Source organism: Eurosta solidaginis, chromosome 5, assembly GCF_040869045.1.
Source record: "Eurosta solidaginis isolate ZX-2024a chromosome 5, ASM4086904v1, whole genome shotgun sequence".
Lineage (NCBI taxonomy): Eukaryota > Metazoa > Arthropoda > Insecta > Diptera > Tephritidae > Eurosta > Eurosta solidaginis.
In genome coordinates, this window is record NC_090323.1 from 231,799,344 (window position 1) to 231,816,537 (window position 17,194).

At 37.0% G+C, this 17,194-nt stretch overlaps 1 protein-coding gene and 1 long non-coding RNA gene across 2 annotated transcripts; both read left to right on the forward strand.

Moving 5' to 3' along the window:
* Positions 1 to 2,125: 2,125 nt before the first annotated feature.
* On the forward strand, positions 2,126 to 3,075 carry LOC137233764 (uncharacterized). Its single transcript, XM_067757106.1, has one exon. It carries the CDS (start codon positions 2,220 to 2,222, stop codon positions 2,991 to 2,993), a length of 774 nt encoding a protein of 257 aa, XP_067613207.1. The 5' UTR covers positions 2,126 to 2,219; the 3' UTR covers positions 2,994 to 3,075.
* Positions 3,076 to 7,323: 4,248 nt separating this feature from the next.
* LOC137252742 (uncharacterized) lies at positions 7,324 to 12,432 on the forward strand. Its single transcript, XR_010953657.1, has 5 exons — positions 7,324 to 7,925; positions 7,998 to 8,228; positions 10,527 to 10,707; positions 10,778 to 11,101; positions 11,172 to 12,432. It is a non-coding gene; the product is annotated as an uncharacterized lncRNA (long non-coding RNA).
* The last annotated feature ends 4,762 nt before the right edge of the window (positions 12,433 to 17,194 follow it).

Here is a 17,194-nt window from a genome sequence, read left to right on the forward strand (position 1 = left end):
ATGGTGTCCGAAAATAATACATACAAGAAATAGTACTTTATAGCAGATTTTGTATACTTCGTAATTTGGTTGATTTTTTTAATTAATGGTGTGAGGGCAAAAAATGTTAGGCTCTTGTGAGTTGATTGGTTTCCTTTTTAGGTAAATCTCGCGGATAACTCGCTTACATAAAACCATAGGGCTCTTGGTTATATAAAGTATTGAAAAGGCTGAAGATATAGTCGAATTTGGCTGAAACTTCGCAAAGACAATATATTGCTTTCCTGCTATATGTCAAAATTTTACTACTTATTTTGCTATTGTTGTAAAATGGATTTTGTAAATGAACACATTATGCATTAACCAAATAGAGGAAATTGTGGATATTTTTTGTCGATAACGTGACAAAAACAGATACTTGAGTTTAAGTCATTTAAATAAATCAAAGTGCATAGGTCCATCGGCGATTTCTTTGGAGCTTCATAATTCCGAGAATTTCGATAAACATATGTCTATTTCCATGGCATCGTCCTACGGTGATTCAGGCTTTTTCTATTCACCTGATTCACCTTCCCCGTTTTCCTTCATCTGTGCCACAAAAAAAAATGTTCCATTGGGAGAAACTCTTATTGACTGGCTCCATCGGACTAGTATTTTTTTTACAGCTGATATTTTAACAGTGTTTGACGGAATATAAATATAGGTCCCAAGTGGTTGACAATAGTCTCTCTGCGTATTTACACGGCATTGGTAAAAGATTGAAATTGTTTTGGTTGAATTCTATCTTACTTGAGCAGATTTGAATTCAAAGTTAATTTCCTTGCTATCAAAAAAGCTTCAACTACCTATAGAGCCTACTTTAAATGGCTGTAATTACAAACTATTGTGTTTAGAAGGATATTTTTCTTACAAAATAGGATATTGCTATTGCAATTAACTTACAAACCAGTATAGATACAGTATTTGACCAATACCGCTATGAAGAATATATGGAGGAACTTAAGAGCTTTTAAAATGTATTGCATTTTCTGCAATTGTTTAATCATCAATTGAGGACGTGGAAATGTAGGCTAGTACTTTTAAATGCAAGCCTTTTATATGGCACATTGGCAACACTCATTTAGAACGATGACAATTTTTGGAACAGAGATGTTGAAATATTTGTTTATTATTAAATTTTTAGGAAAATTTCAATATGAATACTTTTCCAGTTAACTTCTTCGTACTTTATTGTCATTTAAATATGGAAATAACTGGTCATCACGGACAATAATTAAATTTTTGTGGTGATATTTTGAAGTGGCTTTAATTAAATGCAACCATGTGATATTTGAGCGGGTTCTGTGCATTTACCACATTTTTCATAATTGATTGGTACTAGAAAAGTGTGTGCACACTCAGCAAATACTGCATTCATTTGAATGCTTATTCTGTGTTGAAAAATGTTTGTGTTTCATTCAATTACTTCATTCTTTCTTCGAATGAGTTAAGAGGTGCATTCTTTTTTTCCACTACTGAATGAAGAATGGATGTACTTTTAAGCCACATTCTTTAGCAAAGGATGAATGAATGAAGAAGAAGCATTCTTAAATCAATGATTTAAAATATCAAATCATTGCACAGTTTTATAGCTCTGCTATTTACTTTTCAACTCGACCCAAATAAACCTTTGAGATATAAAATGTAAGAGCGGAGCAAAATACTCCGATTGGAATAAAGTCTGAACACTGCGTCAGGAACGAAACATGTTGTCAAAAGCGGGACGTCACGCCGTGAAATTTATTTCCCAGCCAACTATGATTTTTTTGCTCTCTCATTTTTGGATGCGAGATCTTGTTAAGAAATAACGAATCATACTTCTCCAGCAAGGACTGCACATACTTAAAATATAGCCCTCCTGAAAACCTGCAATAATTGTATACGGTTCTAATTGCAGTTGGTTATTTAAAGAAGGGATGATGACTGAACTTTCATGAACTTGGCCTGAGCGCTGGAAAAAGTAACATTTTTAGCTGGGTTGAATTTGTTCTCAGTGATAGAATTAAATGGCATTCAACTGAAGTGTGTACTGTTTAAACACTGTATGAGGATAATATCGAATATTGAAATCGATAGCTGATTTTGAAAAAGTCAGCTGTTTATTGTTTTCCTCTTTGCTTTGATCTGTAATTTCACAACCAAATCGTTAATCAAACGCGCACTTGGTAATTTTTTTAAATGTCAAGTATTTGTAGAAAACAATGAACTCGACTTATTTAAAAAAGCTATTGCTTAAAAGCTCACAAACGGACCATAAACATTATATTTTTTTACACAGTGAGTGGCAAGAAGATATTGTTAACTTATATCTAAAGGACTCCATCACAAAATTATATTATAAGGGGCAGTTGGTGGCAAAGGATTTTGAGGAGGCTGCAGTAGATCTTGAAATACCATTGAATGACTTTCAGATAGAGTGCAAAAATGTTCTGACAACTAATATCGCCATGCCTGGATTTGAAATCGAACTGGATACAGAAAGGAAAGTTCTTATGGTAAACAAAAATGAGGAATTTTGCAAAGAGTATTTGGAAATAAAGCTTAGCGAAGCTGAAAAGAACTATGAAATGTTGGATATTGCTTTAAATATAATTGATCATAGTAGAAACGGAAGTGAAACTGAGAAATCAAATGAAACTGTTGCAAATCTGGTGGAAGAAGTCGAAGAAATATTGCGGGAAAAGGAAGAATGGAAACAAAAAATGTTAAACAAGTTTTTAGTTTTGCTGAATACAAAAAAGTATAAAATCTTAAATCTTCAGCAGAAAATTGAAAAGATGGAAAAGAGAATCGACTGTCACGATAGACAATCTCAAGATGGGAATGCGAAAAATAGTTCTGGTGCTACGAACTTTGAAGGCGTGCAAATGGACTATGATGCTGGAGAACATGATAAAAGCTCAAATGCTTGTGACGAACAGGATGACTTTGATGCTCCCACACAACGAATTACTCCACCAATTGATATAGAATGATGTGATAAATATTAACCTGGGCATTTATCCATTCAGTGTTAAGCTATTTATAAAATAAAAACAATGAACGCTGCTATAACAATCGCTTTTATTCTAGCCTGCTGAAATTCTTATTACCAGACCAGTAATACTAGTAACAACAAGTGAAAGTGTCTAAGTTCGGGTGTAACCGAACATTATATACTCAGCGTGAGCTTCAATTGTACATTTCATTTCAGATAAATTACTTTTCTACATAACACGTGGCACCGCCCGTTTAAAAAAAATGTCTCCTCATTTCCTCTTACAATAAAACTTGATAAGTGAAATATCATAGATTCAAAAATATTTTTTGATAAGTTATAGCTTATTATACTAGTCTACGACCCTTTTAAAATTGTTTTATATCAAAGTTGCCGTGGTCTTTAACCGATCCCGTCCATTTTTACTAGAAATATTTCCTGCCATAGGGAAAATCTGTGTACCCAATTTCATTACGATATGTTAATTTTTCTTCGAGTTATGGCTCCCGTAACATAGAAAATTGCTTAGTCATAAAAGGGGCTATGCCCCACTCATTTTCAAACATTTTAGTGTTTTCCAATTTAATGTTATAATTTAATTGAGAAAGTAAAATTCTATTGATACAAAGCTCTTTTTCGCTAAGATATAGCTTATTATTTTCGTCTAAGACCCTTTTAAAAATCTTTAACATAAAAGTGGGCGTGGTCTTTAATCGATCTCGTCCATTTTTTCTAGAAATATTTCCTGCTATAGGGAAAATTTTTGTACCAAATTTTATTACGATCCGTTAATTTTTCTTTCAAGTTATGGCCCCCGAAACATAGAAAATTGCTTAGTCGCAAAAGGGGCGGTGCCACACCCATTTTTTGAAACTTGAAGTTTTCCTATTTATTGTTATAAATACACTTGGGAAAATGAAATACCATTGATATAAACATGCGTGGTTCCAGGGGGGTGGGGGAGGGGGGGCTTTTTTTGTATTGACTGTAATTAAGTATATAATACTAATCTACATAGTAGTTTCTTGTCATACAACGGATTTTTTTTACTAATTTTTAATTTTTCTTGCTTTTTTGCGTTATTATTACATATATTTAAATCATCCGATTTCGCTCATTTTCAATACCAATATATTCTGGGTCCAGATAAGCTCGTGTACCAAATTTGGTAAAGATACCTTAATATTTACTCAAGTTATCGGTGTTAACGGACAGACGGGCGGACGGACGGACGGACATGGCTCAATCAAATTTTTTCTTCGATACTGATGATTTTGATATCTAAATCTATGTCAATTCCTTTATACCTGTACAACTAACCGTTACACAATCAAAGTTAATATACTCTGTGTACAAAGCACTGATGACCTCATATGAAACTTCTCGCTCTCTGAGAGCGCGTGAAAATGTGCATTTTTTATAATATTGGCCATAGATGCCATCATACTCAAAATCAAATTTGGGCATTTCAGAATAACTTTGGGGTATTTGACAGGGTAAAGGTCTAATTTATGATTTTACCTAAATTTACTCAAGATTGTCAAATGGGATATCAAAAAACTCGAATTTTTGTCAGGATTACAAATCCGAAGAAAAAAATAAGTTTTTCATCCGTGGAAAATTTATCAGTGACAATACCTTTCATCGAAGGGCTGCACACCAAACTGGTTTTGGTAGCAACTTTCGATTGATATAAAAGTCAGCTTCTTAGTCTTCGCATTGATGTAAATGGATGCATAAAGGTCATGTTTTTGTGGAGCGTCGCGACATTCCATTTTTGACAGCTGATATAAATTGTAGGTATACGTATAGGTTAACGCAACATGTTTAATTAATAGCCTTTTGCGGACGAAAACGCAGATACTTCCCCAAGTGATCTAATTTCGTAATTTCTTATACATTTTTTGCGTTTTTTATTGTATGTGGATATACACATGTATGTACATCCCTACAAGACGGAGGTAACCAGTTCACCAACACATTCAAAGCTTTTTTCGCTCTCCACTAACACATCGACGTTTCATGCTGTCATCGAAATGACAGTTCATTAATTATTCCGGAAAACATTGAAACGCAAAAAAATATAAATTGTTTACAACGAAAAATATCTTGTGCTTTTAGTTGTGACATGTGACGGAAATTAAAAATGTTGTTGCAGAGAACACCTTTTTGCGTTGGCGACCTTCGCCCAAAATAACATTAAGTTAATTTGAGTTGTGACATGTGACGGAAATTAAAGATATTGCTGCAGAGACCATCTTTTTGCGTTGGCGGCCTGCGCCCAAAATAATATTAAGGGTAGCGTTTTACAAGACGGTACACCACCTAATTTAAAAATATAAAATAATAATAAAAACGGAGCTCGAGGCGCGCCTTTTGATTCCACGTTTGATAATTTTTGATAAAAATTGGGTGGTGCACCGTCTTTTAAATCTTTACCATATTAAGTTGTATAGAATCGACGGGATGGCCTACAAGGTTTTATGTCAACTAAATCGCTCCCGATATGGTCGGGCTAGTACCTTAATGGTTCCCGGAACGTACCCGATGGGAAAATTTTAGAATAGCACCCCCCGAGTTCGGGGTTAAACTTGGTATCAAATGAAAGAGGGAGTTCTCCCGATCACAAATATATATAACTTAAAGTGCGCAGACTTATAGTTTACGAGTTATTTGATGTTAAAGTTTGCAAATTTAGCAAATTTCTATAGCACTTTCACTTACAATTTACACATCTTTCAAAACCTTTATGCACATAAATATCTATATAAATTGGCAACGATACACTTAAATTTCATTTTAGTATATTTCACATATAATTCTTGCATTGTTTTTACTTAATATAAAAGTTTTTATTAAATCAATCGCGCTTTTGTAGCAACATTCACATTTATGTATATATATATTTTATTGATGTCATTACAAAGCTGTGCTGCCACATCTAAAAAACGGAACAAGTGCAGAATCGAAAAATAACTTATAAAAATATCTTTCATCTGATGTATATATATCTTTAACTTTTCTAGTCTTTATTTACCAAAAATTGGAAAAAGCTCTTTTTTGCATTCGTGAACGAGCTGATATTACCTTATAACTCTTTTGTTTATTGTTATGTTAGCCGATCCAACAACGGCTGCGCCATGCACAGTAATTCTGCGTAGAACACCTTTCCGCGTAGGCGGCCTTCGGCCGCGCTTATTTAAAATAACCCTGGGCTACGCCATGCCAAGTCCGGGTGTGTGGTATAACCGTGGCTATCGCCACGGTGATGTCCTTCCGCATATTACCTTATAACTCTTATGTTTATTGTTATGTTAGCCGATCCAACACCGGCTGCGCCATGCACAGTAATTCTGCGTAGAACACCTTTCCGCGTAGGCGGCCTTCGGCCGCGCTTATTTAAAATAACCCTGGGCTACGCCATGCCAAGTCCGGGTGTGTGGTATAACCGTGGCTACCGCCACGGTGATGTCCTTCCGCATATTACCTTATAACTCTTATGTTTATTGTTATGTTAGCCGATCCAACACCGGCTGCGCCATGCACAGTAATTCTGCGTAGAACACCTTTCCGCGTAGGCGGCCTTCGGCCGCGCTTATTTAAAATAACCCTGGGCTACGCCATGCCAAGTCCGGGTGTGTGGTATAACCGTGGCTACCGCCACGGTGATGTCCTTCCGCATATTACCTTATAACTCTTATGTTTATTGTTATGTTAGCCGATCCAACACCGGCTGCGCCATGCACAGTAATTCTGCGTAGAACACCTTTCCGCGTAGGCGGCCTTCGGCCGCGCTTATTTAAAATAACCCTGGGCTACGCCATGCCAAGTCCGGGTGTGTGGTATAACCGTGGCTACCGCCACGGTGATGTCCTTCCGCATATTACCTTATAACTCTTATGTTTATTGTTATGTTAGCCGATCCAACACCGGCTGCGCCATGCACAGTAATTCTGCGTAGAACACCTTTCCGCGTAGGCGGCCTTCGGCCGCGCTTATTTAAAATAACCCTGGGCTACGCCATGCCAAGTCCGGGTGTGTGGTATAACCGTGGCTACCGCCACGGTGATTTTCTTCCGCATATTACCTTATAACTCTTATGTTTATTGTTATGTTAGCCGATCCAACACCGGCTGCGCCATGCACAGTAATTCTGCGTAGAACACCTTTCCGCGTAGGCGGCCTTCGGCCGCGCTTATTTAAAATAACCCTGGGCTACGCCATGCCAAGTCCGGGTGTGTGGTATAACCGTGGCTACCGCCACGGTGATGTCCTTCCGCATAGTAGTAAAAATATATATTTTCCTTTTTCTTTCTTAACTGAAAGATGGCACGTTAATATTTATATTTGTTTTTTCTTTGTTGATGTGGCAGCACAGCTTTGTAATGTCATCGATAAAATATATACATACATAAATGTGAATGTTGCTACAAAAGCGCGATTTATTTAATAAAAACATTTAAATTAAGTAAAAACAATGCAAGAATTATATGTGAAATATACTAAAATGAAATGTAAGTGTATCGTCGCCAATTTATATAGATATTTATGAGCATAAAGGTTTTGAAAGATGTGTAAATTGTAAGTGAGAGTGCTATAGAAATTTGCTAAATTTGCAAACTTTAACATCAAATAACTCGTAAACTATAAGTCTGCGCACTTTAAGTTATATATATTTGTGATCGGGAGAACTCCCTCTTTCATTTGATACCAAGTTTAACCCCGAACTCGGGGGGTGCTAAACTAAATCGCTGCCGATAGCATCTCCGCCGGGTTGCGATTCAGCTCAGAATATGCCAAAATCAGAGGAAATCTACAAAAACAAGGTACTTTACAACAACATGCTTTGGAATACGGTACCAAACTGGTTGGATGTGTTTCCCTAAAAAAGGGTGGAACTACGCATCTTGGTTTTCCAGTATTTGCTTCGGTAATTTATATTGATTTGTAGTGATTAAAAATTGCAATAGTAGATAATGTAATGTGAATTAAAACTGAATAGGTAGCCGGAGCAAAAAAGGCAACTGATCGGCATGCAACTGTTATTTATGTTGCGGCACCGGGAGCTGCTTCTGCTATCGTAGTAGCATTAGAAGCAGAAATTTCTTTGATTTTTTGCATCACCAAAGGTGTGCCATAACATGATAGGGTTCGCGTTAAGCACGCTCTCTTAAGGCAAAAAAAATCGCGTCTAGTCAGGCCCGTTTGTCCAGGAATCATCGCACCAGAAAGGGTAAGTGAATTGGCTACCATATTAAATATATAAGCAAAATGTATGAATTTTTTAGTGATAATTTGTCATGCTTTTGTTGATAATCAACTGAAGAATGCAAATACGACAGAGTTCGAAGTTGATGTGAAAACCAATTAATTTTTTTAATTAGCGTTTGGAGAGAAAAATACATATGTATGTATGCATAGAACTGCATAGAAGGGGAGGAAAAATTAATTATAATTAGTAGATTTGCAAGATTTTTGTCATTTTCCCTGCATCGCAGTTGTCATTACATTGCGTTAAGAGAGGACATCAACACCTTACTACCCACATCCAGTTAAAATTATTGTAAATTTTGCTCTTTTCATCACTGTTTTAAAACGTGGAAAATTATATATCGAGCATTCCATTGAGAATGGTACATTTTAGCAGACTTTCGCATTGCCGGCATTATTAATATTCAATCCCTAGAAGGTTTAATGTAGTCATATCAATAGTTCCCGAGATGGTGGGGCTAGTACCACAATGGTGCTTGTTACCGGAACGTAGATAGATAGATCATTTATTGAGGATTGCACAGTGACTTGCACATCTCCTTCACAGCACCTCATCCTGGCCGACTTCCTTGATGAACCCCAGCAGTGTTCTTTGCTTGAGGGATTAAATGTGGGAATGCTCTGGCCATGGTGAGCCCATAAACTTAGCCCTACGTCTTGAAATTGCGCCGTAATCTAGAAGGATATGGTCCACCGTCTGCTGATCTATCACATCTGTATGTGTTGTTCGATACTATACCCAGCTTTTGCATGTGACTGTTCAGTCTACAGTGTCTTGTAAGAATAGACGTTGGGGTTCTTAGGTAATCTTTTTGAGAGGCCTATTAATGCCCTATATCGAGTTGTGCTGTAACCCCCTAACAGTAACTTAGATTGACTCAGGCCTGGCATATTGCGCCAGTGTTCTCTCTTTTCCCTCCCTTCTGCTAGTAAATGCCCCTCAGGGATCTGTTCTAGGTCCAACTCTTTGGAATGCGATGTATGGCGGGGTGCTAGAAATCGACCTTCCCGGAGGCACGGAAATTGTCGGCTATGCAGATGATATTGTCGTAGTAGCAGTGGCCAAGAAACTTGATCTGCTCCAAGCATTATGTAATGACGCCGTGGGAGGAATAAAGGAGTGGTTGACGAACACGGGGCTGGAGATGGCTAGCAATAAGACAGAAGTGGTTCTGATGAGCTCAAAGCGGACTGTGGATGAGTTGGTCCTAACCATAGGAGATTATCAAATAAATTCAAAGCCCTCCTTGAAATATCTAGGAGTAATCATTGACTCAAAACTAACTTTTAGGGAGCACTTCAGGGCGGTGTGGGACAAAGTTTCTAGAGTTAGTGGAACCCTAACGCGAATAATGCCCAACATCGGCGGCCCAAGCGAAGCTACCCGTCAGCTATTATCCAACGTAACCAGCTCTATAATATTATATGCAGCACCAGTATGGCACAGATCTAAAATGGTCCACCAAAAAGATATACTAGCAGCCTACCGCATTACTGCTATACGAATAGCATGTGCTGTTCCGACGACGCGATCCATGTTTTATCCAGGAAAATCCCAGTAGATCTACTTTCAGGTGAAATGGCCGATCTGTATGCCATTGGATTCAGCCGACCATCTGAAGATGCTAAGAAAAGCGCAAGGTCACGAACAATAGTTAGGTGGCGAGAACTGTGGGAAGATTCGAGAAAAGAGCACTAGACCTTCATGCTAGTCCGGAATATAGCGGAATGGTACGAGCGAAAACACGGCAAACTAAATTACCATCTCACACAGATATTGAGCGGGCACGGTGGCTTCAAGGAATATCTAAATAAGCGTGGGATAGAGGAGGATCCTTTCTGTCCAAGCTGTCCGTCCGAATTGGAAAGCGCAGAACATGTAATATTTCACTGTCCTCGTTTTCACGGCGAAGGACTGTCTGTAAACAGAGTTTTTGGAGAGGAACCTTCCATTAGGAATTTAGTTCCACGAATTTGCGGACACATAGATTGTTGGATTGCTGTGAGCAAGATGGCCTTTATAGTAATGACGAAATTGATGATGCATGCCGAAAGGGAGCGCAGAGAAATGCGCATACGAAGTAGTGGCGACTAAATCGCCTTTGAAGTTACTTTACCAGGTCCTGATTCTAGTTATCTGAAATTTCTCTTGTGCCTTTGGAAAGTGCTATGTGTGGAGCCCTATTTATGGAACACTTTTCTGCTTATATTAAAAACTTTTAATCTATTCTTACTGATATGAGTTTCTTTTTCATTCTAGGTAATTTGATTTTGACGATGTGAGGATAGAAATATCCCAAATATTCCAGCTGTGGCTGTAAGAACATAGATTTGCTCAAATTAGAAGAAAACTACACGGTTGAGCACATCCAGTATCTACGTTTATACAAGGAGGAACACCACACTACTTTCACGGGGATGTAGCCACCGATCACGTTGTTGTAAGAGCTCATTTTAAATATGTTATTCATAAACACTGATTCTAATATTTTGTTTTGGTTTTTACTTTAGGGTCAACCTGTTATATAAGCGATGTCAGCTATGCCTGTAACTTAAGCGCCTTCAGATGTAATAGTTACCGCGGACGCGGTCACAGGAGTGGTTCACTACGTGGGGATTACACTAATCAAGGACTTTCAATATCGGAAGGTTTTCCAGCACCATAACACACCAACAATATGTGCAATCACCCGAATAAATTGTACAACAAACGTTAACACCACATCATCAGCCAGCAGCAACAACAAGAATCGCAACAAGTTGAAACTTCTAATCAATTAATGACTAGTGAACCACTATCCTGCACTCCAGGATGTAGCCGCCAATCACGTTGTTGTAAGAGCTTACTTTAAACATGTTATTCATTAACACTGATTCTAATATTTTGTTTTGGTTTTTACTTTAGAGTCAACCGGTTATGTAAGCGATGTCAACTATGCCTGTAACTTAAGGGCCTTCAAATGTAATAGTTACCGGGGACGCAGCCGTGGGAGTAGTTCACTACGTGGAGATTACACTAATCAACGACTTTCAATATCGGAAGGCTTTCCAGCACCATAACAACACCAACAATAAATTTTGTACAACAGACGTTAACACCACATCAGCAGCCAGCAGCAACAACAAGAATCGCAACAAGTTGAAACTTCTAATCAATTAATTACAAGTGAACCACCAACATATTCGCAATATGCGCATCCATCAACAGCAACATATGTCGCCAACTTTGCAACACAAAATCCAATGCTTCATCCAGCGTCAGCTGCATAAAAAGCCACTGGTACATCGTTATATGTTTCACATATGCAACATATGTATGCGAATGCACTTGAGGTGTGCAATTATAAGTGGTCCATTTGTTTATTCGCCCGAATATCAATATATACCAGGTGAAGATAGCCAACGCCATTCTACTTTATGCATCGTCTAGAGAAGCTAGAACATTTACAATTTAAAAATTGTGGGATTTTCATACAGCTACACCAAGCTTCAACAAATTATTGGACCATGAGATTTCTCATATGCCCAATAGTCAGTATTTAAAATGTAAATTATGCCATTGGGACTAAAGCACATTCAAGTATGAATTTTAGTATACATGCACAACACGCTGAAACAATTGATGTAACAACGAAAAGTCTAGAATTAACTGTTTGTCCATATTGTAATCAAGAACTTGCATCACAATGGTACCTACGCAAACACAGGAACATGAGAAAACAATGGATAAAAGAACATCTTTTTTCGAATGTGGTGAAGAATTTAGAACAAATACAAGTTTACGTGTGCATGTTTATGAAAAGTTTGCTCGTTGTACACTACAAGATCTGAACGGAAATATCCTCAGAGTATGGTTACACCTATGTGGCATCTACAAGTTATTTATAATGACGAAATGAATTACAGTGCTTATTTGGATTGTGGTGATGCTCCTGACATGCTGCGTATATTCCGCTACGTCTGATCTTACTATACCTACCAAACTAATATGACTCTGTAAACTGATAATGAGCAACACCACCACCGCATGAATAGTGTATTTATATAGTTTATGAATATAAAAATGCAAATATGTAAATATTACTAGAATAATAGGACATGATTTTAAATGTAAAAATTATTTTAAACATGCATTATTTATGAATTAAATATTATTTAAACAAAAAGGACGCGTTTCATTCATATAAAAAGCGAATTGACAGAAGGTAACCGATACGGGTAACCGATAGGTCAGTTACCCGTGTTGTTGTTGTTGTATATGTTTTGGTTAGCGATAACGAAAACATAACTGATGAAGTAACTTAAAAATGTAAATAACATCGAGCGAGAAGGAATGTCGAAAACACAATAGGTAAGAGCGAGAGAGTGAGTCACACGTACACTATTTTGAGAGAGCGCATGCGTTACCTTTTTCACGACAGCAATGTAAAAGTCATTAAGACGATAATTGGTGAACAAGTTATTGGTGACGATTAAGTAATCGAATAGGGAACGGGTACCTGTCTTGTAGGGATAAACGTTTTGGTCGCATCAAAGTGAAAAAAGGGACTAGCCGTTCATTGTTATCTTATGGCGGTGCCAGAGCAACAAAGCAAAGCAACGCAATCGAAATATATTATTTCATATTTTTTCACTTATCTACCACAAAATATTTCTACAAAACTTTGCCTTTTTTATAAATTTTAATAAGTTTTTATCAGCTTAATTGCTGATTTATTTGAAAATAATGAAACCGAACGGATTTCATGGAGTTTTTTTTTGCGTATTTTAGGCAACTCTATAACCATCTGATTTCAAGACCCATTCTTGGAAACGAATGAACTTTTGTTTACAATTGAATGCACAGACAGCTGATTTCAATCCCCATTCCAGGAAACGAATTGAGAGAGAATGAATGTTTCGTATCAGGTCATCAGTGGTACAAAGCACTCGAGTATAAAAATGACAAATTCATGCCGGTTGTAAAACAAAATCACATGAACGCTTTGACGTTTTGACAGCTTGAATGTCAGGCAAGATTTATAAGCAACTCCCACCATGTTGATATGCTTTAATCGCGCCATAAGTTGACAATATCCCAACTTTTTGCTTCGCTTTATATTCCACAAATTTCCCGTTGGTGCAAACATATATTAAAAAAAAAAAACTCGTTTGACAGGCGAAGCGATGCGGCAATTATCACAGTTTATTAAATGCAAAGCGAAGCAAGTTGTAGTATTGTTAGCTTATGTGGACGCACCTCTATTTTGCTGCACAAAGTTTGTGTTATGCAAATATAAGACAAAAGTTAAGGTACCCCCACTACGCGCATAGATGTATTGTATATCTCGCATAAAGCAGAGGATACTACATGGCAAAATATTCTTAACATGTGTTCTTATGAATCAACTCATACCTAGTGTCAGCAGCACTACACGACGCGGCACCGAGCGGCAAAGTTGATCAAAGAGATAAGAAATTGATTTTCGATGCTGCATGCAATCATCAAATCTGTCAGCTTCATGATGCATCCATCAAAAATCCCATGTACTCGGTCCTTTACATTGAACGAGCGTTCCCGCAGTATCGTTGCCCAAAAGAAGCAAGTTGCTGAAACAAACGTACGTGTTACTGATTTTTCCACAAATCACCCACAAAAGACTGCGCATTCACGAGCTCAAAATTGCTTCGTTCTGCGCACATACGTCACACTTGACTGCTTGAGCGAATGAATGATTTCTCGAACCACAAGTTGTCAGTCACAGCGGCTTAACCGTGACTGTGACTGAGAAAAAAAAAATACTGCCAACAGGAATCAGTTTTATATTTTTATTTTATTTTTGTGTTGCGTATAAGAAACTCTGCTTAATTTTTTGGGACATCTACTGTTATTCAGTCGCAGCTTAAGTAACTTGCCCATTGAAAACATTTTTGAAGATAAAGATGTGCATGCGCGAACTTCAGTGGAAAGCAGCGGAGCTTCACAAAATTCCAGTAGGTCACTTTCACCACACCACAAATTTTAACATAATGTTTAATATTGGAATAGTCACCAATTTTATTATTAATTAAGTCGAGAAATCTTGTAGAATAATTTTCGTTTTACAAATTTTTATTAACATATTTTGTAACGTCTATTTGATCTCTTTTTATATATTTCAAATATCAACAAATTAACAAAGTTTTAACAAACAAAGTGAGTAAAGCCGTTACATTACCCCCTCCCCAAAACAAAAAGAAATTTAAGTGAAAATTTTGTAAATTGAAATCTACCATCTTTTTGTTTTCCGAAAAAATATAAGCTGGCTTTAGCCTATCGATTGAAATATTTATATTACTATTGTTTTTCCGCACCAAGAATGTTTTTCTAAAGCGTCTAATCACAGGAAATGGACCTTCATATGGTGGTTCCAATCCTTTTTTCGTCCTGTCTATTCTAATAAAAACGTGTGAGCAGGACTTCAAATCAGTAGGAACATACGACGTAATTTTAATAGGTTCTTTTTCCTCGGAACGAATATTTTCAAAATAATCACGAATTTTGTTAACAAAATTTAATGGATCACTATTTGTGGTGCCATGATTGGTTGGAAAAATTGCTCCTGGAACTTTAATATTCTCACCATAGAGCATTTCAGCTGGAGTACCACGAATTTCCTCTTTGAACGTGGTTCTAAGACCTAGCAAAATTAATGGTAATTGTTCTGTCCATTTAACAGAATTGTTAGAACATCTTATTGAAGTCTTTAGTGTCCTATGAAATTGCTCTACCATCCCATTTGTTTGGGGATGGTAGGGTGATGTCCTAGTTCTTATAGTACCTAGAAAATTACAGAGCTCGCGAAACAACTTGGACTCAAACTGAGAACCTTGATCTGTTGTGATAAAAGTTTGCACACCAAATCTAGAGAAATATTCCCTTACCAAACACTGAGCAACAGTTTTAGAGTCAATGTCCTTTAAAGGATAAGCTTCTGGCCACCTTGAAAAACGATCAATTACTGACAAAATGTATCGGTACTCATTGGATGGTGGTAAAGGTCCAACCAAGTCTATATGTATATGTTCGAAACGACCAGGGGGTATGGGAATCTTTTCTAACTGAGATTTCGTGTGTCTGCCAACTTTACATTTTTGGCATTGTAAACATTGCTTAGACCATTCATTTATCTCTTTATTAATTTTAGGCCAAAAATATAAACGAGTGACTTTCTTCCGAGTTGATCTAATACTAGGGTGGGAAATATCATGAATTAAATTAAATATTTTCTTTCGAACAGTGGAAGGGACGTAAGGTCGGCATATGCTAGTAGACAAATCACACCAAAAGATCTTGCCAGGGGAAAATTCTATTTGTCTTAATTGATAAGATGAACTTTCCGATTGATTAGCTGTTAAGTGTTTAAGCTGTTCATCGATTTCTTGCTTTTTAACAAAAGTTTCAAAGTAAGGAATATCCAATTTAACAGAATCTATTCCTGGTCGCGATAATGAATCTGAAACAATATTATCACTGCCTTTAATGTATCGAATATCTCCAGTGAATTGCGAAATGAAATCCAATTGGCGAGCTTGCCTGAGAGATCGTTCAGTTTTTGTGAAAAGAGCTGTTGTAAGGGGTTTATGATCCGTAAGAACAAAAAAATCTCGGCCTTCAACAAAATATTGAAACTGTTTAACTGCTTCGTAAATAGCTAAAAGTTCTTTGTCGAAGGTGGAATACTTTATTTGAGCTGGGTTCAGTTTTTTGCTGAAAAATGACAAAGGCTGCCACTGGTTATTAACATATTGCTGTGAAACACCCCCTAATGCTGTGTTTGAAGCATCCGTGCTAATAGAAAATGGGGCGTCTGCTTTTGGAAATGCCAATAATGTTGCATTTGACAATGATAACTTTGCAGATTTGAATGCCGTTTCACACTCTTGGGACCATTTAAACTCCTTACCCTTTGTAATTATCTTCTGTAAATTTGTAAGACGTGTATATAAGGGAGACAAAATTTTTGCAAGATTTGGAATGAAACGATGATAGAAATTAACCATACCTCAAAATCTTTGTAGCTGCTTGATTGATGTAGGAGCTGGAAACTCTGTAATAGCTTGAACCTTTTCTTTATTAGGTCTAATCCCATTAAGGGAAATTTTATGACCAAGAAAAATTAGTTCTTTAACTCCAAAAATACACTTAGAAGCCTTAACCCTGACGCCAAATTCAACTAATCGCTTAAAAAGACTACGAATATGTGACTTGTGTTCCTCATGAGATTTGCTGAAGATCAAAATATCATCAAGATAGACATACACAAAGTCAAAACCTCTAACTACTTAGTGCATTAAGCGCTGGAATGTTTGCGCCGAATTACGCAGACCAAAAGGCATAGTCGGAAATTCGAACAAACCGAAGGGGGTTATGATTGCTGTTTTATGAATGTCCTCTTCTGCTATAGGAATGTGATGATAAACACGACAAATATCTATCTTTGAGAAAATTATACACCCTTCAAGAAAATTTGAAATGTCTTGAATATGGAAAATAGGATATCTGTCTGGAGTTGTTATTGCATTTACTTTCCTATAGTCCCCACAAGGTCTCCTTTAGGCGCCATGTGCAGAGGTGACGACCATGGTGATGAAGACGGACGACAGATTCCTTTCTGACACATAAAATCGAACTCTTCTTTAGCAATCTTAAGCTTTGCAGGATGAAGTCGTCTAGCTTTGTGGATAGGCAAATGACCCTTTGTTATGATACGATGGACAACATTGTGTTTAACATGGAGATTAAAATCTATTTCATTGAGAAGAGCTGGAAAATCTTTCAATATATCACCCCAGTTAGAACCAATGTTAAAAAATTTTGGCGTAGGAAATTGTTTCTTTGAAAGGACTCCTGAAACCTTTATATTGGTTTTTGGGTCAATAAGATTTTGGGATTTGATGTCTATTACA

Coding starts and splice junctions, on each gene's coding strand:
- LOC137233764 (XM_067757106.1), top strand. CDS start 2,220: ATGAACTCGACTTATTTAAAAAAGCTATTGCTTAAAAGCTCACAAACG.